Source organism: Nyctereutes procyonoides, unplaced genomic scaffold (assembly GCF_905146905.1).
Source record: "Nyctereutes procyonoides isolate TBG_1078 unplaced genomic scaffold, NYPRO_anot_genome, whole genome shotgun sequence".
Classification (NCBI taxonomy): domain Eukaryota; kingdom Metazoa; phylum Chordata; class Mammalia; order Carnivora; family Canidae; genus Nyctereutes; species Nyctereutes procyonoides.
In genome coordinates, this window is record NW_026575052.1 from 67,076,131 (window position 1) to 67,100,281 (window position 24,151).

At 38.4% G+C, this 24,151-nt stretch overlaps 1 protein-coding gene across 5 annotated transcripts in view; it reads left to right on the forward strand.

Moving 5' to 3' along the window:
• The window catches only part of CACNB2 (calcium voltage-gated channel auxiliary subunit beta 2), a 383,666-nt gene that overhangs the window by 189,408 nt on the left and 170,107 nt on the right, over positions 1 to 24,151 (forward strand). Inside the window, exon 1 of one of the 5 annotated variants that reach the window (XM_055331539.1) lies at positions 10,099 to 10,302. The exons of 3 other annotated variants lie outside the window; for them this stretch is intronic. In XM_055331539.1, coding sequence (XP_055187514.1) covers positions 10,252 to 10,302 — 51 coding nt within the window. In that variant the 5' untranslated portion in view covers positions 10,099 to 10,251. Of the gene's footprint in view, positions 1 to 10,098; positions 10,303 to 10,332; positions 10,374 to 24,151 lie in introns of those variants that run through there. One more of the 5 variants, XM_055331540.1, reaches the window with a different exon arrangement.

Consider the following 24,151-nt stretch of genomic DNA (forward strand, 5'->3'; position numbering starts at 1 on the left):
CAAAAAATTATTCTCATAAAAGCAAATGATGAAACATGCCTCCATTGTTTTAAAAAATGTGGTTTTGAATATATGGTTTTCTTAGGATTGGTACTCCTCAATCGTTCCATAATAAAAATAGGGGTGTGGGGGAGATATATGCTTTATAAATGGGTCCGTGTTGGGATCCCTGGGTGACCCAGTGGTTTAATACCTGCCTTCGGCCTGGGGTGTGGTCCTGGTGTCCCAGGATTAAATCCAATGTCGGGCTCCCTGCGTGGAGCCTACTTCTCCCTCTGCCTGTCTCTGCCTCTCTCTCTCTCTCTCTCTCTCTCTCTCTCTCTCTCTCTTTCTTCTTTCATGAATAAAGTCTTTTAAAAAATAAATTAAAAAGTAAAATAAAAATGGGTCCGTGTTTGTAGTAAAAATCAAGGAGTAAACATTTACATCTTTGAGATTTAGACTAAATTTACATCTAGAAAAATTGATTCATTTCACTGCTTCATCGGAGGAATTAGTAAAACGAAATCACATAGTAAGAGCCATTCCATTTGAGCTCATGATCTTATTTTTAGCAGTCCTGTATGCTTTTCTGTATCCCTAATTCAGTTTCCCTCCTGTCTATTATTAATCTATTTTTTATCTACTTAAGTTTATTCTATTGTACTGATTTATAAATTCATGTTTTTAAAACTGAGACATTCATTGTAGATTAGGAAAATGGTTGCTAGGGCTAGGTGGTGGGGGAAAATGGGGGAACATGGTACAAGGGTACAGAGTTAGCTATAGGATAAGTAAGCTCCTGGTGACTACAGCTGACAACATGAGGTGTTCCCACACACACTACAAGAAGGTAGCACGTGAGATGATGAATGTGTTAATTAACCAACTAGATGGCAGGGATCCTTTCACTATGTATATGTATATATCAAACCACCACAATGTATGCTTTAGATACCTTACAATTTTATATGTCAGTTATATCTGACTAAAGCTGGAATCTTAAAAAGAAGACAAATAAGTCCTAAAAATCATACTCATTATTTAATACTTAGAATGTCCGGCAGAAAAAAAAAAACAGGAAAAAAAAAGAATGTCTGGCAGACTTTATTTAGGTATTATATTATATGTGAGCAATTTGCAAATGCATCAAGATATCAGATATAGTCCTAGGACTCACTACATCAACAAGCTTTAGTTTGACGAAGAATGGGGTGAAAATTTGATTAACCAAGCAAGTGCCAATTATTTTGATCAATTTTTTTAACCTAAATCAGTTGTGAATCTCCTAGAGATGATAAGTGGAAGCTCTAACTGGTTGAGACTATTGTATAAAGTCCCTTCCTCCAGCATGTCTAATGGAATAGCAATCTTAGAACTATTAGTGGGAGGTCTAGACTAAGTCCTTAGCCTCTCTTTAGAGTAACAGTTGAACAACCTCTCTTCACTTTGGAAGCTTCGGAGGCTTCAGGCAAATCCAGTAACTCAGCCAGTTAGTTAATGGCAGCAGAGTTGGAACTAACTCAGTTCTACTGTCTGTGGGTCTAGTGTACTTTCCACTTTATTGAATGTACTTCCAGGTTTTACTAGATCGTGGACCAGACCGTATTCCTCCAAAAGCAGTAAGAGAGCCATGTTCATGGCAGTCACATTACAGCTGAAACTAGCTTGGTGGACAAGCCACAGGTCCTGTGCTCATTCTAATGGCAAGGAAAATATGATCTAGAAATCGATACACTGGGTGTATCTTCAACTATTGCTATAAGCTGTAGAGAAAATCCAACCAGGTCATGTGACAGAGAGTAGTTCCACCTTGGTCCTAGAGCTCAGGGCTTCTTTGAGGAGATGAGTTTACTAAATAATGTCAGAAGGTGGCAGCCCTGTATGTGTCCACGGGGAAAGCATTCCAACTGGATAGAAGATGCAGATCCCTGACACCAGAATGCGTGCGGTGCAGTCTGGGGACATCAGGAAGGCCACTGTGGCTTCAGCTGTGGCGCCGATGGACAGAGTGAGGGGAGATGAGGTTGGAAACATGGCCAGGAGCCAGTTCTCACCAGCCCTGCACATGGCTTATTTCAGCTGCAGTGAGAAACAATTAGAAGATTTTAAGCAGTGGAACGATTGAAATGAATTCATCCTTTAAAAAAGACTACTTTGGGTGTGCCTGGGTGGCTTAGTTGGTTAAGCATCCAACTCTTGGTTTTGGCTCAGGTCATGATCTCAGGGTTGTGGCATCAAGCCCCACGGCAGACTCCATGCTCAGTGCAGAATCTGCTTGTCCCTCTCCCTCTGCTCCTCCCCACTGCTCGTGAGCTCTTGCACTCTCTCTTGCTCTCTCGCTCTCTCTCAAATAAATAAATGAATAAAATCTTTAAAAAGAAAAGAAAACTTTGGCTGTCTATGGAGATGGGACAGCAGCCATGAGAACTAGAAGCTATTGCTGGGCCCGGGTGGCTCAGTGGTTTAGCACTGCCTTCAGCCCAGGGTGTGGTCCTGGAGACCCGGGATCGAGTCCCACGTCGGGCTCCCATGTGGAGCCTGCTTCTCCCTCTGCCTGTGTCTCTGCCTCTCTCTGTGTGTCTCTCATGAATAAGTAAAATATTTTTTTAAAAAATAGAGGCTATTGCTAAGCAGGTCATAAGGGAGGTGACAAAGGTTAGCTCGAGAGGACAGGACCTGCCAATGAGTTTTTGGTCTGGTCACAGGAGGACAGTGGTGCTATGCACTACAGTGTATAAGACTGGGCTGGGGGGCAGGCGGGAGAATCAATAGTTCCTTTGGAGGCAGATATGTTTGAGAATCCTATTGGAAGTTCATGGGGAGGTGTCAAGTTGGAGTTACATGCAAGAGCCTAGAACCCAAAGACCTGGGATATTTAAGACCACCTCACAGAAACCTCAACACAGGTGAGAAGTGAAAATTTCAGGAGGAAAACCCTGAAGATGGCAGATAGAGCAGGGCTGGGAGAAGAGGATTAAGAAATGGGGTGTGTGTGTGTCAGGGGTGAGGGTATCTCAAAAATACAATGCAAACCCAGCACTTGATGTACCCCCCTTAATCCTCAGCACACATCTCATATTGCATAATTCAGTGGCAGCTGTTTTAAAGGGAAATATTGAACCATTAAATAGGGCACATTAAATTACACAGGTTCCTTCAATTACTGTAGAAAGTAATCAGCAATTTTTCTTATAGATTGCTCTGGAAAAACATTTAATGATAAGGAAAGAGAGGTTTCTTATGTTAAATGCAGGTTGCAAGTACCAAAAAATTATAAACTATGGCTCTTGGGGTCAGGGTTACAATAGAACAGATCCATGGGGGAACAAAGAGGCCACAGGAGCCCCACAAAGCAACCTCTCCTCCTTTTATTTTTCCTAGAATAGTCTGAAGTAGCAGCTTTGAGGTAGGTTAAATTTACCGTGACTCTTTATTAATAACAATACTCAAGGATACTTTCAAGTATATCTTAGCCAATAATGTGGAAAAGCAAGCGGTAGAGAAGAGAGTCCCTTTCGATTCTTGTAGTTGGTCAGTTGTGATATGTTTGGAAATTAGAACATTGTCTCCAAAAGTAAGTTGTTTGGCCAATGTAAGTTTCTAACTAATGGTAAAGTGCATAATATGTTGTGTTTTTTTTTTTTAAGATTTTATTCATTTACTCATGAGAGAGACAGAGACACAGGCAGAGGGAGGAGCAGGCTCCATGCAGGAAGCCCGATGCAGGACTTGATCCAGGGACTCCAGGATCATGCCCTGAGCCAAAGGCAGCTGCTTAACCGCTGAGCCACCCAGGCATCCCTGTTTTGTTTTTGTTTTTGTTTTTGTTTTTAAGGACAGCTTTTTATCAAGGAGGGAAGAAGGGCAAAAAGCTAGCTGAGTTCCATCCACTGCTAAATTTTTCATGAAATAAAAAGAAGGGAGCTTCCTTTATTTGAGTGGCTCTGATTTAAATGAAGATCCTCCCCTCATCTGTAGCTAGATGAATTAGGGCCAGAGTTGATAACAGACTCTTTATGGGAATAAAACGTGAGGAAAGAGATTTAACAGTATAACCATTTGGGTCAAATAGTACAGATGCAGGAAAAAATTGCTTTGTTTTTTTCTCATATTCTTCTGAATCAATAACCAGTAGAAATTTGTTGGAATTTGTTGTCACATGAAATTTTTAAAAAATGAATTCATTAGTGAAAACAATATTAGGTGGAAAGAAAATACAATTATAAATGTGACTATTTTCATTATGTGTTTTGTTTTTTCTATGACATTTGGAATTGTTTGCTATTTTTATTTCTTGAGAAAAACAATGTGTTTGGCTGTTATTTACCAAAAACACATGTGAGGCTTAGAGTGTACACACACGTTAGAGTTTTGTTTTGTTATCATGATTCACTGTCTGGCTGATGCACGCCATAATTATCCATATTTGTACACATATTGTGGCCTTTTATAATCAAAGACGACACTATTGATGACACAAGCTCTAAATTGGGGTGTGATCAAGGGAGTTTTTTTCACAATCCTTGCCCATTAGATAAACAGTCTGGCCTTTGAAGTCTGGAGTGGCCACTCAAAATATGTGATCTCCAAAATTTTGCCTTTTTTTTTTTTTTGGTCTCCTGGCAACACAGCATTATTTATACTTTGGCCACCACCACCACCATCCAGAAAGGTCTGCTGCTGTTTTAAAGTTTAAAACAACAAATGGGAACGTTGTCTCAGATTGAGGATTCAGTACTGCCGAAGCTGTCTTCCCTGCCTTCTGTTTATGTAGACAGATAATAACAATTCTGAATACAAATATAGCAAAATAAAGAGAACCCTTCTCTCGGCAGATTGGTGAGCATGCTTCTTTAGTTATAAAAATAGCACTCGAGGAGTTCTCTGGTTCTAATGGCAATTTCATTAAGCCTTTTTCACAGTTTAGCAAAGACAACCTGGGGGATGGTAAGGGGTGTGTAGATGGGAATTGGAAACAAGCTAAAGCAAAAGTTTAGTGGTGTGAATGCCAGTAGGGACTGCAGAAACCTCTGGTCCTTCCATCCGAAATCTGATGCCAAGCTAGGCCGTGGTCTCTCTGGGCTTCTCCTGTAGAAAATCAGAGAATAACCAGGCACTTGGCTGAGCTCCCAGGGGCTGCCTCTGAGCCGTTCCCAATTCACAGCAGGTTGGCTTCTCCTGTCCCTGCCCTTTGCCTCTTCAACCCTCTATCCCACTTTGAGGCAACCTAGAGTAGATCTAGATGTGGTTTGAATTTCACAGGCAGTCATCTTGGTTTATAATTTAAAGTACTTCACATTGATAGCACCGCTATAAAGGTCACCTTCAGGTTTCTCAACCTCAGCACTATGGACATATTGAGCTGGAAAATTCTTTCTGGTGGGAGATGGGGGCTGTGCATTATAGGATATTTAGCAGCGTCCTTGGCTTCTACCCACTAGATGCCAGTAAACCACCATCCATCCCAATGTGGCAATCAAAAATGTCCCTAGACGTTACTAAATGTCCCCTCAGGGCGAAATCATTCCCAGCTGAGAACCACCCAGTTATAGCAAAGAAAATTAACATTTATTTGTCATCTCTGATGTGCCAGATGTGTGCTAGATGTTTCATGCAATCCTGACAATTCTCTTGAAGTCATCTCCCCTTTTCACAGATTAGGAACCTGAGGGATAGCAAAGATAAGTGTTGCTATTTGTTTTGTTTTGTTCTAGTTTTTTTTTTCCAGTGCTTAATAATGAAAATACATTATAAAACCAGGGAAATTATTTTATATGTAGAAAAAACAGAAAATGTCATTTTTAACATTTTTATTCTAGACTATGAGTGTATTTTAGACATGCTCTAAATTATAAACACTTGGCTTGAAAATTTGCCAAATGTATGAAAAACCAAAAATTCACTACTGGAGGGGCTCTTGGGTGGCTCATTTGGTTAAGCATCCTGCTCTTGGTTTCAGCTCAGGATCATGGGATTGAGCCCCACGTAGTACTGTGCACTCAGCGAGGAGTCTGCTTGAATATTCTGTCCCTCAGCTTCTCCCCCACTTGCTCTCTCTGTTTCTCTCAAATAAATACGTTTTTTAAAAAGAATCATGGCACACCTGGGTGGCTCAGTTTGTTGGACTCTTCGTTTTGCCTCAGGTCATGATCTTGGGGTCGTGGAATCAAGCCCTGTGTTGGACTCCACACTCATTGTAGAGTCCGCTTGAGATTCTCTCCCTCTCCCTCTGCTGCTACCACCACACTCATTCATGCTCTCTCTCTTTCTCTGTAGAATAAACAAATAAAATCTTTGGGGGAAAAAAATTATCACTACTGGATACTGACTTACCCACCTAAGTTAAGATTGCCTTCCCTTTTCTACCTTTTAACACTGGAAAGTGACCAAGTTGTCTTGGATTTGTTATTTCTTGTGGTTTCCGGCATGATACACTGATCTAAAATCCTGCATGGATTTCTGTTATCACCTTCCTTGCTTATACTCTCAATAGTCTATTTGTCTGTGATACCTACACTTCTTATATCTTCTTTTTCTCTTTGTCTTCCCAGAGTCATCAGGAAAATATTCCTCAGTCCCATTTGAAGGGAAGAAAAAAATCCTATTTAATGTGTGAAAAAAATGCTATGCCAGGAACATACTGTTGTTTAGTGTTAATATATAGGACCTTGGAAAGGCACTGAAATTGCCTTCTAGAATTTCCGTTCTCCTCCTCCTCCTTTTCAAACCCTAGTTGATTTTTTCCTTACCTGAAACCAGCATTAATTTCTGACATTTTTCTGTTGTAAGTATATTTTAGTGGCATCATATATTAATATGAGCTAGACTTGGAAAGCTCACAATCATATATGTCATTGTCAGAAACCTTGAAAACTGATGGTCAAGTATAATTTTTCAAAAATTTCAGAACGTTTATCTTAAATGTACAATGAATATGTGTCAAAGATTTTTTTCTAATTCATCAAGAAAACTCACAAGATGGTAAAACTAGTTTAAAAGATTAAGGAAGGGATGCCTGGGTGGCTCAGTGGTTGAGCATCTGCCTTTGGCTCAAGTTGTGATCCCAGGGTTCTGAGATCAAGTCTTGCAGCCAGCTCCCCATGGGGAGCCTGCTTCTCCCTCTACCTATGTCTCTGCCTCTCTCTCTGTATCTCTCATGAATAAATAAATAAAATCTAAAAAAAAAAAAGATTATGGAAGAGGAGTGCCTGGGTGGTTCAATTGGTTAAGCATCTGCTTTTGGCTTGGGCCATGATCCCAGGGTCCTGGGATCAAGCCCAGCATCAGGCTCCCTGCTCAGTGGGAGCCTGCTTCTCCTTCTCCCTCTACCTGCTTCTCCCCCTGCTTGTGCTCTCTCTCTCTCTATGTCAAATGAAAAAATAAAATCTTCAAAGAAAAAGATTACAGGAGAGATGTATTTATTTATAGTCATTGAAAGGAAGATACCGGGCTAAGATTTCTTACAATACATACAGAACTGGTTACTGTTGTACAGGACAATAAAACAGTCATTTGGGGGTTATCTTTATACAGATGGAAATCATTAGCATTTTTACTGGATGAATTTGTTTCTACTGGTCAAATTCACTGGCATTTCTATCAACTTTCTACAAGTTAGTATTTACCCTCAAAATATATAAAATATCCTAATCCAAAGTAAATAGTGAGTTAAACAAAGGTTTCTAATTTCCCTAGAAAATTAGATAATCCTTGGTTGTCAGTTAGACATTTAAAACTTTTGGGGGGTTGAAAAAATAATATAAACCTACCATAAAAAGTTTGAAAATACTAATCTTTTTATGTTTTGTTTTCTTAAGAGAGAGAGAGGGAGCACAAGCCAGGGGAGGGGCAGAGAAAGAAAGAGAAAATCTTAAGCAGGGCCTGATGTGGGGCTTGATCTGAGGACCCAAAGATCATAACCTGAACCAAAATTAAAAGTCAGATGCTCAACTGAGTGAGCCATCCAGGCACTCCAAAATACTGAATTTTTTAAAAGAAGAAAAAAAACCCCTACCCTTAACCCACTACCCAAATGCAACCATGATAATTACAATTCATGTTTCCTTACAAGTTTTTAACCGTGGAGTCATTATTATGGAAAGAAAAAAATTGATAGGCTATTCTTTTTCTTTGACTTCTCTCATATATGATATGTATTTTGTTATATAATGAAAGTGTCCTATAAACATTTTAGTGTCTATATAGTGATTTGGCATTTTTGTATTCCATTTTCCACTATTTTTTCTAATTCTAAAATTATTTCTTTTATGAATAAATAATACACTTATATGAAGTTTTCAGAGTTACAGAAAATACATAAAAAATAATATAGTGGCCAATGGTGGAGGTGCAGCTGAGTTTAAGAAATAAAATATCACTAACAGAGTTACCCCACCCTCCATTAATTCTTCCAGATGTACTCCTATCCAGATGTAACCACTCTCCTGCATTTAGTACTTTTTCATATTTATTTATATTCTTTTACTACCTACAGGAAGTGTATAGCATTTTTGCCTATTTTCAAACTTCATACAAATCATATTATAGGTTCTTAAGGTATAAAGGTTTTACAACTTGCTTTTTTCTATGGACATATTTGTGGGGATTTAATCCATGTAGTTACTTAGAGACCATTCACTCTCCTTGCTGTAGTGTCTCAAACCTTGTTGAGCCACTCTCCTGTTGATACACATTGAATTTGTTACCAGGCTTTTACTAAAATCCCCAGTGTTGCTAGGGACATTCTGTGCATACGCCTCCCTGTGTGCTTGTGAGAGGGATGATGGCAATCCGAGAGCATGGTCATTAACAACTTCACTGCCTTCGCCTTTTGCAAAATCTCTAACTTGGCTGTACCAATTTACACTCCCACTAACAACGTCTGAAAGTCTGGCTGCTTTCCATCAGGGGTTGGCAAACCTTTTCTGTAAAAGACCAGATCAGAAATATTTAAGCCTTGCTAAGCGACGTGGTCTATCTCATAACTACTCAACCCTGTGACTGTAATGCAAAAACAGCCATAAACCATATGTATATGAATGAACGTGACTGTGTTTGCTCAAACCTTTGCTTGAGGACACTGAAATTTGAATTTCATCTAATTTTCAGTGTCACAAGATACAGTCTTCTTGATTTTTTTTCCAGTCATTTTAAAATGTAACATTCTTAGCTTGCAGGTGATGGGTAATGGATAGCTGGTTAGTTTTGGCCTTCAGCCAGAGTATGCCAACCCTTGCTTGACATCCTCACCAAGATCTGGTATTTCAAATACATTAAAATATTTTGACCCTAATGGCTGTGAAATGGTAAACTGTGATTTTCATTTGTATTCCTGACCAGTAGTGAAGTCGTCAAGTATTTTTCATGTGTCTTGGCTGCTAACATTTTCTCTTCTGTGGTTTTATTTATTCATTTTTCTTTGCCATATTCTTTTATGTTGTGGGACTTTTATTTATTGGCTTTTGGGAGTCCTTTCTGTCTTCGGGATAGTAATCCTTTGTTACATGCTTTGCAAACATGTTCTTAGAGTATCGTGGTTTTTGCTCCATTTTTTAAAATTGTCTTTTGATGAAAAGACGTTTTCAGTTGAAATGAAATTGAATTTCTCCAAGCGATATTTATGTGGCTGTGTGGAGAAAAAAAAAATGTATTTCTCATGCACTTGGAGAATGTGAAAGGTGACCACAAAAGAAAGATATCACTTTCTTGTATGCGAAGGAGGAAATATTTCTTCATCGGATGTGAGCGGAAGAATGTTCTCACTTTTGTTCCAGGCTTTTTTTTTCTTTTTCCCCCAGTCTGATCGTTTTCTTGAACCCCTGACAGCTTGGCCAGTTGTGCAATCTGTTGTCCTATAGTAGAGAGAGTATCCTTAGCGCGGCCGCAGCCAGTGCCGCCTGGAAGGCCTGCATCTGACATTGATGAAATGTTGCTGGGCTTTCACAAGTGTGCAGGCTTTGCTCCTGCAAAGCCAGCTGACGTAACTGGCAGTAGAAAAAGCCCCTCCCACTTGTGTTTGTTAATTGACTTTGATGAGCTTGTCTGCGAGGCCTAAGTGGTTCCAGACCGTTATAATCGGAAGAACTTTGAGAAAGTCACACTGGCTGGCTAAGACTGCACACCTCGAGCCAGCCAAGGACGAGGAAGGCAGTTGCTATGCTGGTCAGCAAAGCAAGACTTGGCTGCCTTGAGCTGTTTTATTGAGTTCTTGCCCCCGTGAAGCACATTCCTGCTCTCTGGAGAGCTGGGTCCACTTGGAATTGGGCTGGCATGCTGGACAGACGCCTCATGTCTCCTCAGACTAAGTGCATCATTCCTGGGGTAAGCGCGCGGGCAGGGAGGCAGGCCAGATGCACCGGTGTGGTCTCCAGAAGACGGGCATGTCCTTTATTGTGAGTGAGCTCAAGCGAAATCGCGTCAGTTGCTTCACTTCTTCTTCTTCTTTTTTTTTTTGCAAGTTTTCCTTATCTTGCCAGAAATGTCATTTGCAGTGTTATGATGTCAGTGCTCAGGTGGTTTGAGCAGGGAAAGCGCTAACTCTGGTTTGAAACTGGTATGTGATTGAGATCAGTTTAGTAGCTTGGCGGGGGGGGGGGGGGAGACTGGGAGACACTGGAGAGTGGAAATGTTTTTTCCAGCTGTAGACAGTCACTTGTTGCATTTGCACATCGTAGTGACAGCCTAGCCACTGAGCTGCTTTACTCCCCCCGCCAGGCCTTTCTATGTAAATCAAGATGATTTGACTTCCTGCATGGCTGCAAATCCAGATTTCATTGCTTGTTTGTCACCTCAAAAATTTGTGAGTTTAATGAAATACAGGAATGAAAGGCTAATGTTTAAAAGACTTGGTCAACAGCGCTCTACCTCACAAAGATGGGATGTTTGGGTCTTTAGATAGCGAATGGAACTTTGAAAGTAGAGATCCCCTCATTATTGGTGCCCTCCTAGGGAAGGCTTCAGAACAAATAATTGTTCTAGAACTCATAGACGAAACTAAATAAAAATAAAATCTAAAAAAAAAAAAGCCTAAAGTAAAAATCCTAAGGTTACAAATATCTGTGCTAATAGGACACGAAAATACCTTTTTAAAATCAGTAAAATACAGCTTGCCTAGAAATGTTTTCCAAGGTACCTCTTCTGTTTCCAGTTCCAAGCCTCACTAAGTTCATCTAATGAAGGAAAAGATAATTCTTGCTGAGAAATACCTGCGTGTGGTAATCATCTATTCCGTGTTTTATGCAACAAAACTGTGAGATGTGTCTCTTAATCTATGTAATCCTTTATGATCTGTTATTGTATCTCATCTAAAATTTTCTAAGCACACCCTTTCCCTTGCTCACCTTTGTCTGCTTTTAAGTTTATATTTCTATAGGCTCTGATGTGGCTGGCAATATGCAAACTAATTCTAAATGATTTCTAGGTAGTTGATCACGCAAGTATCTGAGCTTTTCAGATGCCACTCACATTTAATTTTGAAATTATTCAATACCTGTTTGTTCTGAGGGATATCTGGAATCATCCTTTCCTGTAAACCTGCCTGCTTTCGAAGAATGTAATCACACACAAAATAGCTGTTATGGTTGTTTCCGCAGAGGAATTCTTTCATGAATTAGGAAAATGTATAATCCTGAACCCAAATTGCTAAATATCCCAAACTGCCAGATACATTCCAGTGGTCATTTTAAATATTTTCAGCAGTGAAATTGGGCTGAAAAATGTCACAGTTATTTAATGGGGATGTCTATCTAGATGACTTCAAAATGGTTGAATGATTATCGTACAGTTAATTTCAGTTCTACGAAAGATTATGGGGAATCTGCATGGGGACATTTTATCCTTTTAAACTACTTCCTCTCCTCCGATCCTAGATTTTTGTTTCCTGTGACCTAATCACTTCTCATTTGAACTTATACCAGTGTTTGAATTAGGCTGATAAATACATGGATTTTTGGCCTTAAGAGTTAAAGTTTAAAATAAGTATTTATAACGAGAATTCTCTTTCCATTTAACACCATCCAGTCATCCTCAAAATTCCCCAATGATGGCAGAAACTATTATTTCAATTTGGACAATAATATAAATGAAGATAATTTTTTAAATCCATATATGTGCAGATAATTTTAAAAATACATGAGTATGTGTATGTATATGTGTTATGGAGTAACTTTTTAGGATACTGAATAAGCTATATGACCCTGATTTTTGTTCTAATCAAGTATGATTTCAGCTCTTACAGCAGTTATACTTTAAAGTCACTGCAGATCCCCAATGTGTAAAAACCCATGTAGAAACTATACATTTGTTTCCTGTCCTGAATTAAAATGAAATTAATAAACCAGTAAAATTTGATATTGATAATTACTTTTTCACTGGCAAGGTCAAAAAAATGTCTCTGACTAGTGTTAAGTGCATTTGTTTTCTTTTTATAATTCTGCTGTTGCATTGTTAAGCTTCTTGAATATTCTTTATGACTGAAACTACATGCTATAATTCTTAGACCAAGGTAGGGACTCCCTCTATGTCCTTGCCTCCCTTCCTTACAACAAAAATGATCTCTCAGATTTGTGCAGGCTTTTCTGTTTCTTTAGCACATTACCCACAATTTCAGTGTTTTCTTTTTTTTTTTAAGATTTTATTTATTTATTCATAGAGACAGAGAGAGAGGCAGAGAGAGAAGCAGGCATCATACAGAGAGCCCGACGTGGGAGTCAATCCAGGGCCTCCAGGATCACGCCCTGGGCTGCAGGCGGCGCTAAACCGCTTTGCCACCGGGGCTGCCCAATTTCAGTGTTTTCTGACTGTGGTTTAGAGCAAGCATTTGGATATAGTCACACTTAACTTTGAATATTAGGCCATTCCCTTCATGATTGCTGTGCGATTGGCAGATTTGGATCATCTCTGAATTGTAACGTTAAGAAGAGTAATATCTGCATTTCAAGTGTTTGTGAGAATTTTTCTTAACAATCCCAATGCATATAGACTGCTTAGTGCAGACCCTTTGGTTATTAAGGGAATGCACATTCCTGTCTACAGTTTCTGCAGTGGCTAATAATGCAAGAACTTGGCTCTGGGACCCCAAACCGTGATATCTAGGAGAGACAGCAAGGGAAATTTATGAGCTGTTTATGATTTGCATACTGGAAGAAAGAGAGATTAAAATAAATAACAGTCCTGTGAAGTGGGACTCCTAATTGGATATCTGTGGACCCGGGATCAGAGGGCTGGGAGAAGGCAAGTGGAAACCCTCTGGAAATGATATGCGAATTTTTGAGTCTGTATACAGTCTCATTTTCTAGCTTTAGTATATTCTCACTGTGGCCCTCAACTCCCAAATGGCGAAGCACCAGAGCTCCTGAATGACAATAAGTCCGAAAGAACAAAAAAGATGGAGGTTAAATATTCTAAAAAGTTTAATGATCTTTGAAGTATTATTCTTTCTTTCTCTTCACCTTTATGTTGCTAAAGCAGTTTAGAAAGGGAAAAACAAGAGAAGTTAATATGTGTCTGACTCTTCTGTAGGGGAGGAGAACTTTCCCTTTCTTCCCTTCTGGGTTCTTTGGCTGGTCTCATAATTAAATTGACATGAAACAGATGAACAGGAAAGAAAAAAAAACAAATTTAATTTTGTACATACTGGAACCCATAAAAATATGAGACTCAAAGAAATGACCAAAGCAGTCAGCCTTTATGCCTTTTAGAAAAAGAAACAATACAGTTGTGAGGAATTGACAAAACAGGGGTTTGGGATTAAAGTAGCAAATTAGTGAAGAAGTAACAAGGTTTTGTTCATACAGCATTTTTGGCTTTGAATCCCCCCCCTCTGGTGGTGAGGATGCTTTCTACCCTCCTGGCACAAGGAGGGTGTCTTCAGATGGGAGATTTATTTCCCCCTCTCAGAGGAAAAAGGAGGTTCAGAGTGTCCTTCTTGTACCAGCTGTTTCTTGAGTAACTTTAATTCAAAATAATGAATATGGCCAAAGTGGCATATTTTGGGGTGGGGTGTTTTTTCTGCTCTACAGGCCCACCTTTAAAATCTCCAGGAAGTTTCACAATTCAGAAGTTGCGTTGGTAGATTGCTCCAGTATCTTACTGAATTAGTCTTACTCTTGAAAATAAATCAGTTAAAAAAATTTTAATGCAAGTATAGATGACATACAATATTATGTTAGTTTTAAGAATTCAGTATCGTGGTTTGACATCTATATACACTGTGAAATGTTCACCATAGTAAGTCTAGTTACCCCTGTCACCATACGAAGTTGTTATAATGTTATTGACCATATTCCCAATGCTATCCTTCACATCTCCATGACTTCTTTATTTTATAACTGGAATTTTGATTCTCTTAATCCTCTTCATCTATTTTGACCATCGTCCCACCCCCCTCCTCTGGCAACCACCAGTTTGTTTTCTGTATCAATGAGTCTATCTCTGGTTTTGTTTATTTATTTTGTTTTTTAGAATCCACATATAAGTGAAATCTTATGGTATTTGTCTTTCTCTATTTGACTTATTTCACTTAGCATAATACTCCATTCATCTATTGATAGACACTTAGATTACCATATCTTGGCTATTGTAAATAAGACTGCATAAACATAGGGGCAGATATATCCTTTTGAATTAGTGTTTTCATTTTCTTTGGATAAATATTACCCAGAAATAGAATTACTGGATTGTATGGTATTTCTATTTTCCATTTTTTGAGGACCTCCATACTGTTTTCCATAGTGAATGTACCAATTTACATTCCTACCAGCAGTGCACAAGGTTTCTATTTTCCCCACATCCTTGCCAATACTTGTTATTTCTTGTCTTTTTAATACTAGCCATATTGACCAGTATGTGAGGTGATATCTCATTGTAGTTTTCATTTGCATTTACCTGATAGTAGTGATGTTGAGCATCTTTTCATGTATCTATTGTCTGTCTGCATGTCTACTCTGAAAAATATCTATTCAGGTCCTCTGTCCATTTTTGAATGAGATTGTTTTATGGTGTTGAGTTGTATGATTTAAAATATATATATTTTGGTTACTAACCCCTTATCAGATATTTCATTTACAAATATCTTCCTATTCAGTAAGTGACCCTTTCATTTTGTTGATGATTTCACAATTAGGTAGTTGATAGGAGGCATTTCTAATGGAAACAAAATAAAAATAAGGGTTAATGATTAGAGCAAATTATAAATCCAGTCTAAATTCTGCAGGCCATTGGTCAGGATCACTAGATTGAACTCAAAGCATTTTCAGATAAAATGAGGGCAAGTAGTAGCAATCTAACAGATTTCCTGGCTTGCAGTTTGAATATCTCTGGTGATCTTCGTGAGTAGCCTCACAGCAATGGGCACAAAGATTGTTGACACATGAGCTGTGGTGGTGATTTCCCTGAAGTGCATATCTGGTTGTCTAACATTAGTTTGCATGGCTTTGGAAAAAGAGTTTTCATTCTTAGTGATTTCAGGTCAGACAGTGGGAGAAAATTGGAAATTTTGGAAAATTGAAAATTGCTTATTTTGGAACATTAGAGCAGATATTAAAGAAAATTGGAAGAATTCAGCTCCAGTTAGTTTACAGGTAGAAAACATAACATTCAAAAGCAATTAACAGGACTGGAATCTAGTAATCCCAAAGGGTTTATTTATAGTTTTCCAATGAAACAAAATTTTTTTCTGAGACTAATTTGTTTGCAAAATAAGTCTAGTACCATTAAGCTTGTCCTGATTATTTATATAAGTGCAACAAGAGTAGTAATTGACCACATGGACTTTTCAAAGTTTGTTTTGCTGAAACATTTTATTTATTTGTTTGTTTATTTATTTGAGGGAGAGCATGAGCAGGGGGAGGGGCAGAAGGGATAGGAAGAGAGAATCCAATCCACAGGGAGATCAGGTAGGGAGAAAGAGTAATTGTTTCATATTTGTTAATAGGTAGACTTTACCAAATTGCTCTAGGTCATAGGTGGGGGCAGGGAGGAGAAGGGGGAGGGGGAAAGAAAAAGTTTTCCTTAAATCTTGAGAAATAAAACATCAAAGAACCAGCAGTATTTCAAACAAAAAGTCATGAAAATTGTAATCATCTTCATCAGTTCATTTAGCCCCATGTAATTAATTCTTGTTCTGCTTGAATTCAGTTTTTCCGTTAGTTCTAGAAATTCTTACCCAGTTCAGTGATATGATCTTAAAGTTATCAGAAACCTCTGTTCTAGGGTATTTGTCAGAGTTCTTTCCCTGAATCTCTCTGAAGATGAAACATATTTGCAAAACCATCAGAGTTAAGTAATAACTTGTGTAAATGACAAAAGACTTAAAAATGATGATGGTTAAAGATCTGATGAGAGTTCATTATAATGCAATTGACAAGGGAATTTGGTTCTTTCTGTAACATATATTTTAAAATAATTACTAGAATTATGACTAATAGCATTATACCAGGACACATCAGATTTTTAGGAATTTCATAGAATTTCTAGAAAACATATTAATAATTTCAACATATATATTTCCTAAATAAAGTTTAGCATCACTTCTTATTTGACAATTTAACTTATCAAATAAGCTTAATTAGTATAACATCTTTTTATAAGGGGTGGGGAATCAATCTGAGATATTCTAGGGATCCTCTAAAAAATCCCAAATTTAGTTTGAGGTCAAAAAGACTTCATTTAGAATTTGATTTGGGAAGCTTGTTCAAAAATGTCAAAAGGTGGACAGCCTGGGTGGCTCAGCGGTTCAGCGCCACCTTCAGCCCAGGTCGTGATCCTAGAGTCCTGGGATCGAGTCCCATGTCAGGCTCCCTGATGGAGCCTGCTTCTCCCTCTGCCTGTGTCTCTGCCTCTCTCTGTCTCTCTCTGCATCTCTCATGAATAAATAAATAAAATCTTTTTAAAAATGTCAAAAGGTTTTGGGCACTTAACTAATTAGGGTTATGGAACATTACAAAATTTAAGACTTAATTAGCTATTGACAATAAAAGATTATAAAACAAATACAGAAGGTTACACAGTTGTGAGCAACACTTAGCTTATTTAATATTGAGAAGATTCAGTGTTCTTAAGTAATCAAAAACCTGATTAAAACAAAATGGAGATCAGGAAATTATTTTGTAAGACACAAAATCTTTGCTTTCTAAGAAGATTACTTAAAAGGGTAAAGAAAAATCTTTCACAGTCTCTTATAATAAGCAGCAGACCAGTCGTCCAACAAAACTTTGTCCCTTTTGCAAATGAAAGAAAATTAAGGTTTAGTTTTACATAAGCACCCTATTAAAGCTTATTTTTAAAACCTCTATGTTAAGGAATAAATAAATAAATAAATAAAATCTCTATATTAATAATTCAACTTTAGCCACTTGATTACACAAACTAAAATTCTTTCTCTCTCTCCTTCTTTCTCTTTCCAACTGCCTATTTCCATTTAGTTTCTTCTTTGTTTCCCTTTTTCTCATTCTGAAATAACCAATCGTATTTTAGGACAAAATTGTTGTCTTCCCTCTTAACAAAAATGCATGTGTATACTTGATACTTTTTCTTGCCCCAAGATATTTTGCACTTTTCTTGCATAAAGATTTGTTTTCTTTATTATTTCTACTCTATTTACTCTATTTCTATTTTAATTATACTTATTAGAATTCATTCTTAACTCTTAGAAACCATAATTTCTAAAAAAAAAAAAAACTAAGAAATAAGCAATTGCTAACTGTATGTCATATCAGCTTACTTCAGATTGACAAACTAATGAATACATTTTATAATTCTTAGAGATATAGGCTTCCTCATATTTTAATTTTTCAGTGTGGTACAAGACATGTTTACTAATAGACAAATATCTTTAGTTCTTTATCTAAATATCTTTAAGCCAAAATTAGGTAAAACTTAGGTTTGGGTAATTAATGTTTCAGTGTTCTGTCTTATTTAGAAATAATCTTGCAAATACAGTAAGTCAATTGTTTAGGATGAGAGCTCACTAAAAGCAATTCTTTTCCCCAAATATAGACATTTTTCCAAATCAGAGATCCTTCATGTGGCCATTGATCAGTAGGATCTTATATTAATCTCAATAGTGACACACACCAATAAGCCATAAGGCTTAACCACGGTTACAGGAGGTGTCCCAACAGAGAATGCAAAAGGTACAAGACCCAGAAAATTCACGCCCAGTGTTAGCCTAAGAAAGCAGAGACCCTCGTTATCATAGGCGGTAACAATGACGTAGTGAATACGGTGCCTCTGCTTTTCCCTGTCCTCAGTCAGAGACATGCTCATCTGTATCACCAGGCAGGTGCTACTGGGATGGGACTTTTCTAGCACTAACAAGTCCATGAAGGTAGTAATGACAAAGCCCCTTTAAGGACTGGGACCCTTAATGACAAATTCCCCTGAGAGCTTGCATGGAAGACAAAGAGAATGGTGCTTGTGATGACTTCACATCTCAGAATCCCATTCTATTTGACTGGCACCCAAAATGCACGTTGGTACATGTACCTTGTGGCTGATGGGGACCAGAGAGGATATCCTCAATGGTTATAGCCCAAGCTCTCAGGCCCTAGAACAAGACAAAAGGAAAACCTCATCCAGTTTTTACCTAGGGGACCCATAGCAAAGTTGGCCTAGACAGACGCTGGTCTGAGAACCATGAGCTTACCAGTTGGTAACGCCAGCTCAAACAACAGGCTTATAAGATCTAGGCCTGCCTTCTCCCCTCTGCTTTTCTTCCTTATTACAGATGCCATAAAAGACAGAGACAAAAGAAAATCATGACCATTTCTGGGAGGAATCCATAGAAAATAAGGATACTTATAATAAACCTTTCCAGAAAGGAACTAGGGACCTTTCATTTTCTCCTGCTAATCTAAACTTAGAAAAAGAAAAGGACTCTCACTGCTTTTGTTCCCAAGAGACCCAGTAGGCCGTGACCTGGTAGAGTGACATGGGTAGAGTTCTTACCTTCCGCTGGCTCTTGCAGGGGTTCTAGGGTCTGGCCGCTGCAGAAACCCTGGAGCAAGCAGTGTCCAGCCAGGGGATAACCCCCCACTTTGGGCCCCAAAACGATATTGGAGAAGAATTTCCATTATTGCCTTCTAGGTTCTTCGGCTGGTCTAATAAATAAATTGAACTAAGATAGATGAACAAGAGAAAAGCAAATTCAATTTCCTACGTATGGGAGCCCATAAAAATAGGAGACTCATCATGACCAAAGCAGACAGGTTTTATGCCTTTTACGCCAAGAAGCAATAAATTTGTGAAAAAATTGGCAAAACAGTGCATCCTGGGTGGCTCAGTGGTTTAGCGCCACCTTCAGCCCAGGGCCTGATCCTGGAGACCAGGGATCAAGTCCCACATCAGCCTCCCTGCATGGAGCCTGCCTCTCCCTCTGCCTGTGTCTCTGCATCTCTCTCTCTCTCTCTCTCTCTCTCTCTCTCTCTGTGTGTGTGTGTGTGTGTGTGTGTGTCGTGAGTAAATAAAATAAAATCTTTTAAAAAATTTTAAAAAGAATTGGCAAAACAAAGAAGTTTGGGCAAATCAGTGAAGAAGTAGCAAGGCCTCCAATTCCCTACCTCTGGCCATAAGGATGCCTTCTACCCTCCTGGTAAACTGAGAGTGTCTTCATGTGGGAGACTTATTACCTGCCTTCTGGGAGACAGAGGAGCATCAGGGTGTCCTTCCTGCACAAGCTATTCCTTAAGTAACTTCAGTTCAAAATAAACATTATTCTGAAGTGCCATACTTTGGGGTGGCATATTCTGCTCTCCTTCAATTCCCATATATCATAAAACAAATAATAGTCTAAAGCTACAGGTGCTGCTGCATCATTTTTCAGGTATAACTCGTACTTAAATGGAATTCTAATGTTAAAAAGCCCTGGTGGCTAATACGCGTATTTTAAAGGGGATACTTTAAAGGATGATCACAGGGATGCTGGCTTTATCCCCAGGACATGTCAGAATGTTTGATTTCACCTTGCCCCATAAAACAGTTAGTTCATAAAAAAGACAATTTTGCACAACCCAACAAGAGTTGCCAAAATATTTTTATTGTTAAAATGGAAAAAACTCGAGAGCTTTACACATCAAGTAATTAATGAAAAGTGATTAGCATTAACTATATAAGAAATATTATAACAATATAAATTATAAATATATATAAATATTATAACAATATAAGTAATATTATGATGCTCCTGGGTGACTCAGTTGGTTGGGCATCCTACTCTTGATTTTGGCTCAGGTTGTGATCTCGGGGTCCTGAGATCCAGCCCTAGGTGGGGCTCCATGCTTAGTGGGGAGTCAGCTCGAGATTCTCTCTCTCCCTCTCCCTACCTCACACTCTGTCTTCCTAAAATAAATAAAAATATAAGAAATATTAAAGGAAATGTGTGTATAGGAACACCACTGCCTCATCTCTTTGGGTCAAATATTTTTGTTCTGGCAAATTATATCCCAGTCCTTTTCTGTAAGCTTACGTGGTCTTATGGCTGCAACTATCACATACAGACTATTCTGGAGTCTGCCTTTTTCTTTCAGCTGTATTTTGAGATCACTTTGAAATCATAGCATAATATAGTATTGTGCAGATTTCCCATAGTTTGTCTAAATAAGATGGTCATTTATTTGTTGGAATTTTCATGCATTTTATAATTTTGTTTTTATAGATAAATCTGTAATAACACTTTTGAGCATATGGTTTTGGCTCTGTTAAATAACATCCTTGAGATAAAATCTCAGATGTGGAATTATTTGCACAGTGAGTGGGTTTGAATGTTCTTACGTCTCTGGCTTTGCTTTCCATACGTCTTTTCAAAATGATTATACCAGTTGCCACTGCCAACATAAGATGAATACCATACTAATTTCATAACAATGCACCCCACATTAGGTATTAATAATTTCTTTAAAATGTAAAAAATTACACAATAATGCTTTAATTTCTATTCAGTAGACTATTAGCAAAGGTGAGTTTTAACTGAATGTTTTTTATATTGTTTGGATCTCTGTGTAAATATGTTAATAGGTTTCCCAGGGATTAGATTATTTTTTTTGGTTTTAAAGATTTTTATTTATTTATTTAACAGAGAGATAGAGAGATCCAGAGACCACAAGCAGGAGGAGCATCAGACAGAGGGAGAGGGAGAAGCAGGCTTCCTGCCAAGTAGGGAGCCTGATGCTGGGCATAATTAATCCCGGGACCCTGGGAACATGACCTGAGCCAGAGGCAGATGCTTAACTGACTGAGCCACCCAGGTGCCCCCAGGGATTAGATTCTAATGTTATTTTTATTTGTTAGATATTAACAGAATTACAAAATAAACTATTAGATAGTGTTTTCCCTTGTCCAGTCCCAGCCATCAAAATATTTCCTTTTACATTTAGATTGTAGCACCCTGATGATTTTACTAAAGGGTAGTCTAGTGTGAGACAATAGCACATTGGGTTTGATTAAAATCAACACTAAACTAGTCAAAAGATTAAGTCTTAATTTTGGAAAGTAAAACAAAAAGCTTCGACTTTGTTTAGATATCTAACTTACTGTGTGCAGAGAGCTAATGGCTCTCCACAAAATAAGAAAAAGACCACATCTGACTCAAGCTGTAGTTAATACGAGCAGCATATGGTCTCGCCTTTAGATTCATAGATTTTGCACTGCTGAAGACAGCACAAGCCACTAAGTCATCATGTTGTTGATTCAGCGCTGTCAGAGCTCAGAAAGGACTTCCCATGGGGCTTCCCATTCAGTGGTTGTTCGGGGTTGGGGGAGACTTGTCTCCCTAATTCTTCCCATAGAGTTGGAGAAGTAGAACTTCCTATACTCTCTCTTGGCAAAGGACCTGCTATCGTTTTGACTTTAACATTTGGTAACTTTACAAACAATACTTACTTGTCTTTCAACCTTGGTCCAATGATACAACCAATTATTTTGGTGAGTGGCATTGTAGGTGTCAGAAAAGAGAAAAATCTGACGCCTGATATCATACCTGAGATCCTTGTCTGTGCTGCCAACACATAAACTAGATCTACTATAGTCCTGAAGGTTCCACAACCTCTGCCACAGACGCCCTTTATACAAAGTCTGGTTTATACCGTCCTGGGCCTCCTTGTCTTCTTAGTCACAGACAACAGAAAATGGCCTTGATTGGAGAATATGATAGGATTTGAGAACATGGTAAGACGGACAGAGCTCACTGCACTGAAAGAAGAACGAGATTTTTTTTTCTTGGTTCTACCTCTTGCGTCTTCATTTGGAAGCAAATCAGTTAACATCTTTAGGTTTGTTTTATCATCTATAAAATGAAAGTAATAATTCTTATCTCTGCATTCCTCCATGTGGGAGGCTGTAAAGGCCCAGGGGGGTGATGCAAAGTACTTAAAGCATCTCAGAATAGCTGTTTCTAGTTTTGTCTTCCTTTTGAAGCCCTAATAATTGCTTGAAGAATGTACCTTCAATATGAGTGTGTATAAAAGCAAGTAATCTCACCTCACTTCATTTTCCCCTATTTTTTCTTCTTTTCCTTTTTCTTTCTTTTCTTTTTTGAGCCTCTCTTGGCTTGGCCTCAGCACATATATTATTGTAGCATGAAACCTGATGAGCCTGTGGTCCTCCCCCTGCTGGGTCCAGGTTTATGACCATTTTCATGACTTTGTTTAATAAGGTTTAGTGTTCAATAAAAACACATGCTTGGAAATCTTTCAAGGCCAAGTGCCACATCAGCGGGTTTTGTGAATCATTCACAGCTCTGCTTCCAAGGCTTTTACAGTGGGCTTTCATGGTAGACTGTGAATAATTAATGCTAATTGATGTTTGGGTGGTTTTTTTTTTTAAAAAAAAAAGCCTCTGTACATGCACTCAAATAGAACCATATGAAAAAGAAGTCACGCTATTGCCAAAAATATTAATCACCTACATATGACATGTATTGAGTGCTACCCAGGGGAAATTAAATGAGCCATCTATTGTTGAGGATATTACCATTGATTCAGATAATGTTAATAAGATAAAAAATATATGTATGCACCTGTGCAAATACTGTAACATAAAGAGCCACGAATCTCTCTGCTATAGACAGAATAAATATTTAGAGAATTCTCAGGGTAAAAGATCGGTTGAAAGTGCGGAAGTTGTGAAATTGAATCAAATTTCACAAATTACAAATTTGATCCAATTTCACAACAGGCAAAGGATGAGTTTCTGAACAGTCTCCTTAATATGACTGAGTCAGTGTACCTATGTTTTCTGCTGTGGAGATCCGAGATAGTTATGGGGCTGAATTGGAGCTCAGTAAATGTTTATATTTTAAAGAGCTTGCCAACATGTCTTCTCTTCTTTCTGTTTCGCATGGAAGATAGGAATTCAAAGCCCATTGTAGAAGTTGTGATAGGGCATGGGGTTCCCATGAGAACTGGCACGTGAATGCTTCAGTCTAACTCTAGAGAGATGTGATGTTGCAGCGAGGACAGCTAATTGGTGGAGATGTTGAAAGTTGTTTGAAGAGAGCCCAAAAAAACAGTTATTCCTGAGCTCCAGACTAATAAAACTACCTTAGTTAATAAGAGATAGTTTGTGTGAATAATAAAGGATCCCCACTGCTGATGTAGTATCTGTTTTGGGGTTGAAAAAATACGTATTTGTCTAATTTCTACAGCTGAGTGAGACCACCTGCCTTCTCTGGGACTGTGTTTCCTTCTCACGGTGCAAACCTAGCATGCGTCTTGGCATTAAAGCCAAAGGCATTAGGCTAAGTGAAATAAGCCAGCCAGGAGATGGCAAATGCTGTATGTTTTACTTATATGAGATACCTGGAGCAGGTAAACTCATAGAGCCAGAAGGTAGAACTATGGTTGCTGGGAGCTGAGGGGAGTGGGGGGGGGGCATGCTTAATGGGGCAGGGTTGTAGTCTGAGATGATGGAAAGTTCTGGAGATAGAAAAAGGTGATGATTGCACAACAATGTGAAGATAATTAATGCCATTGAACTGGCCACTTCAAAATGGCTAAAATGGTAAATTTTATGCTGTATTCATTTTACCACAATTTTTAAAATGTAAGTAAAAGGGCGCCTGGGTGGCTCAGTCAGTTGGGTTTCCGCCTAGGTCATAATCTCAGGGTCAGGAGATCAAGCCCCACCTCTGGCTCCCCGCTTGTATGGCAGAGTCTGCTTGGGAATACTTTCTCTCTCT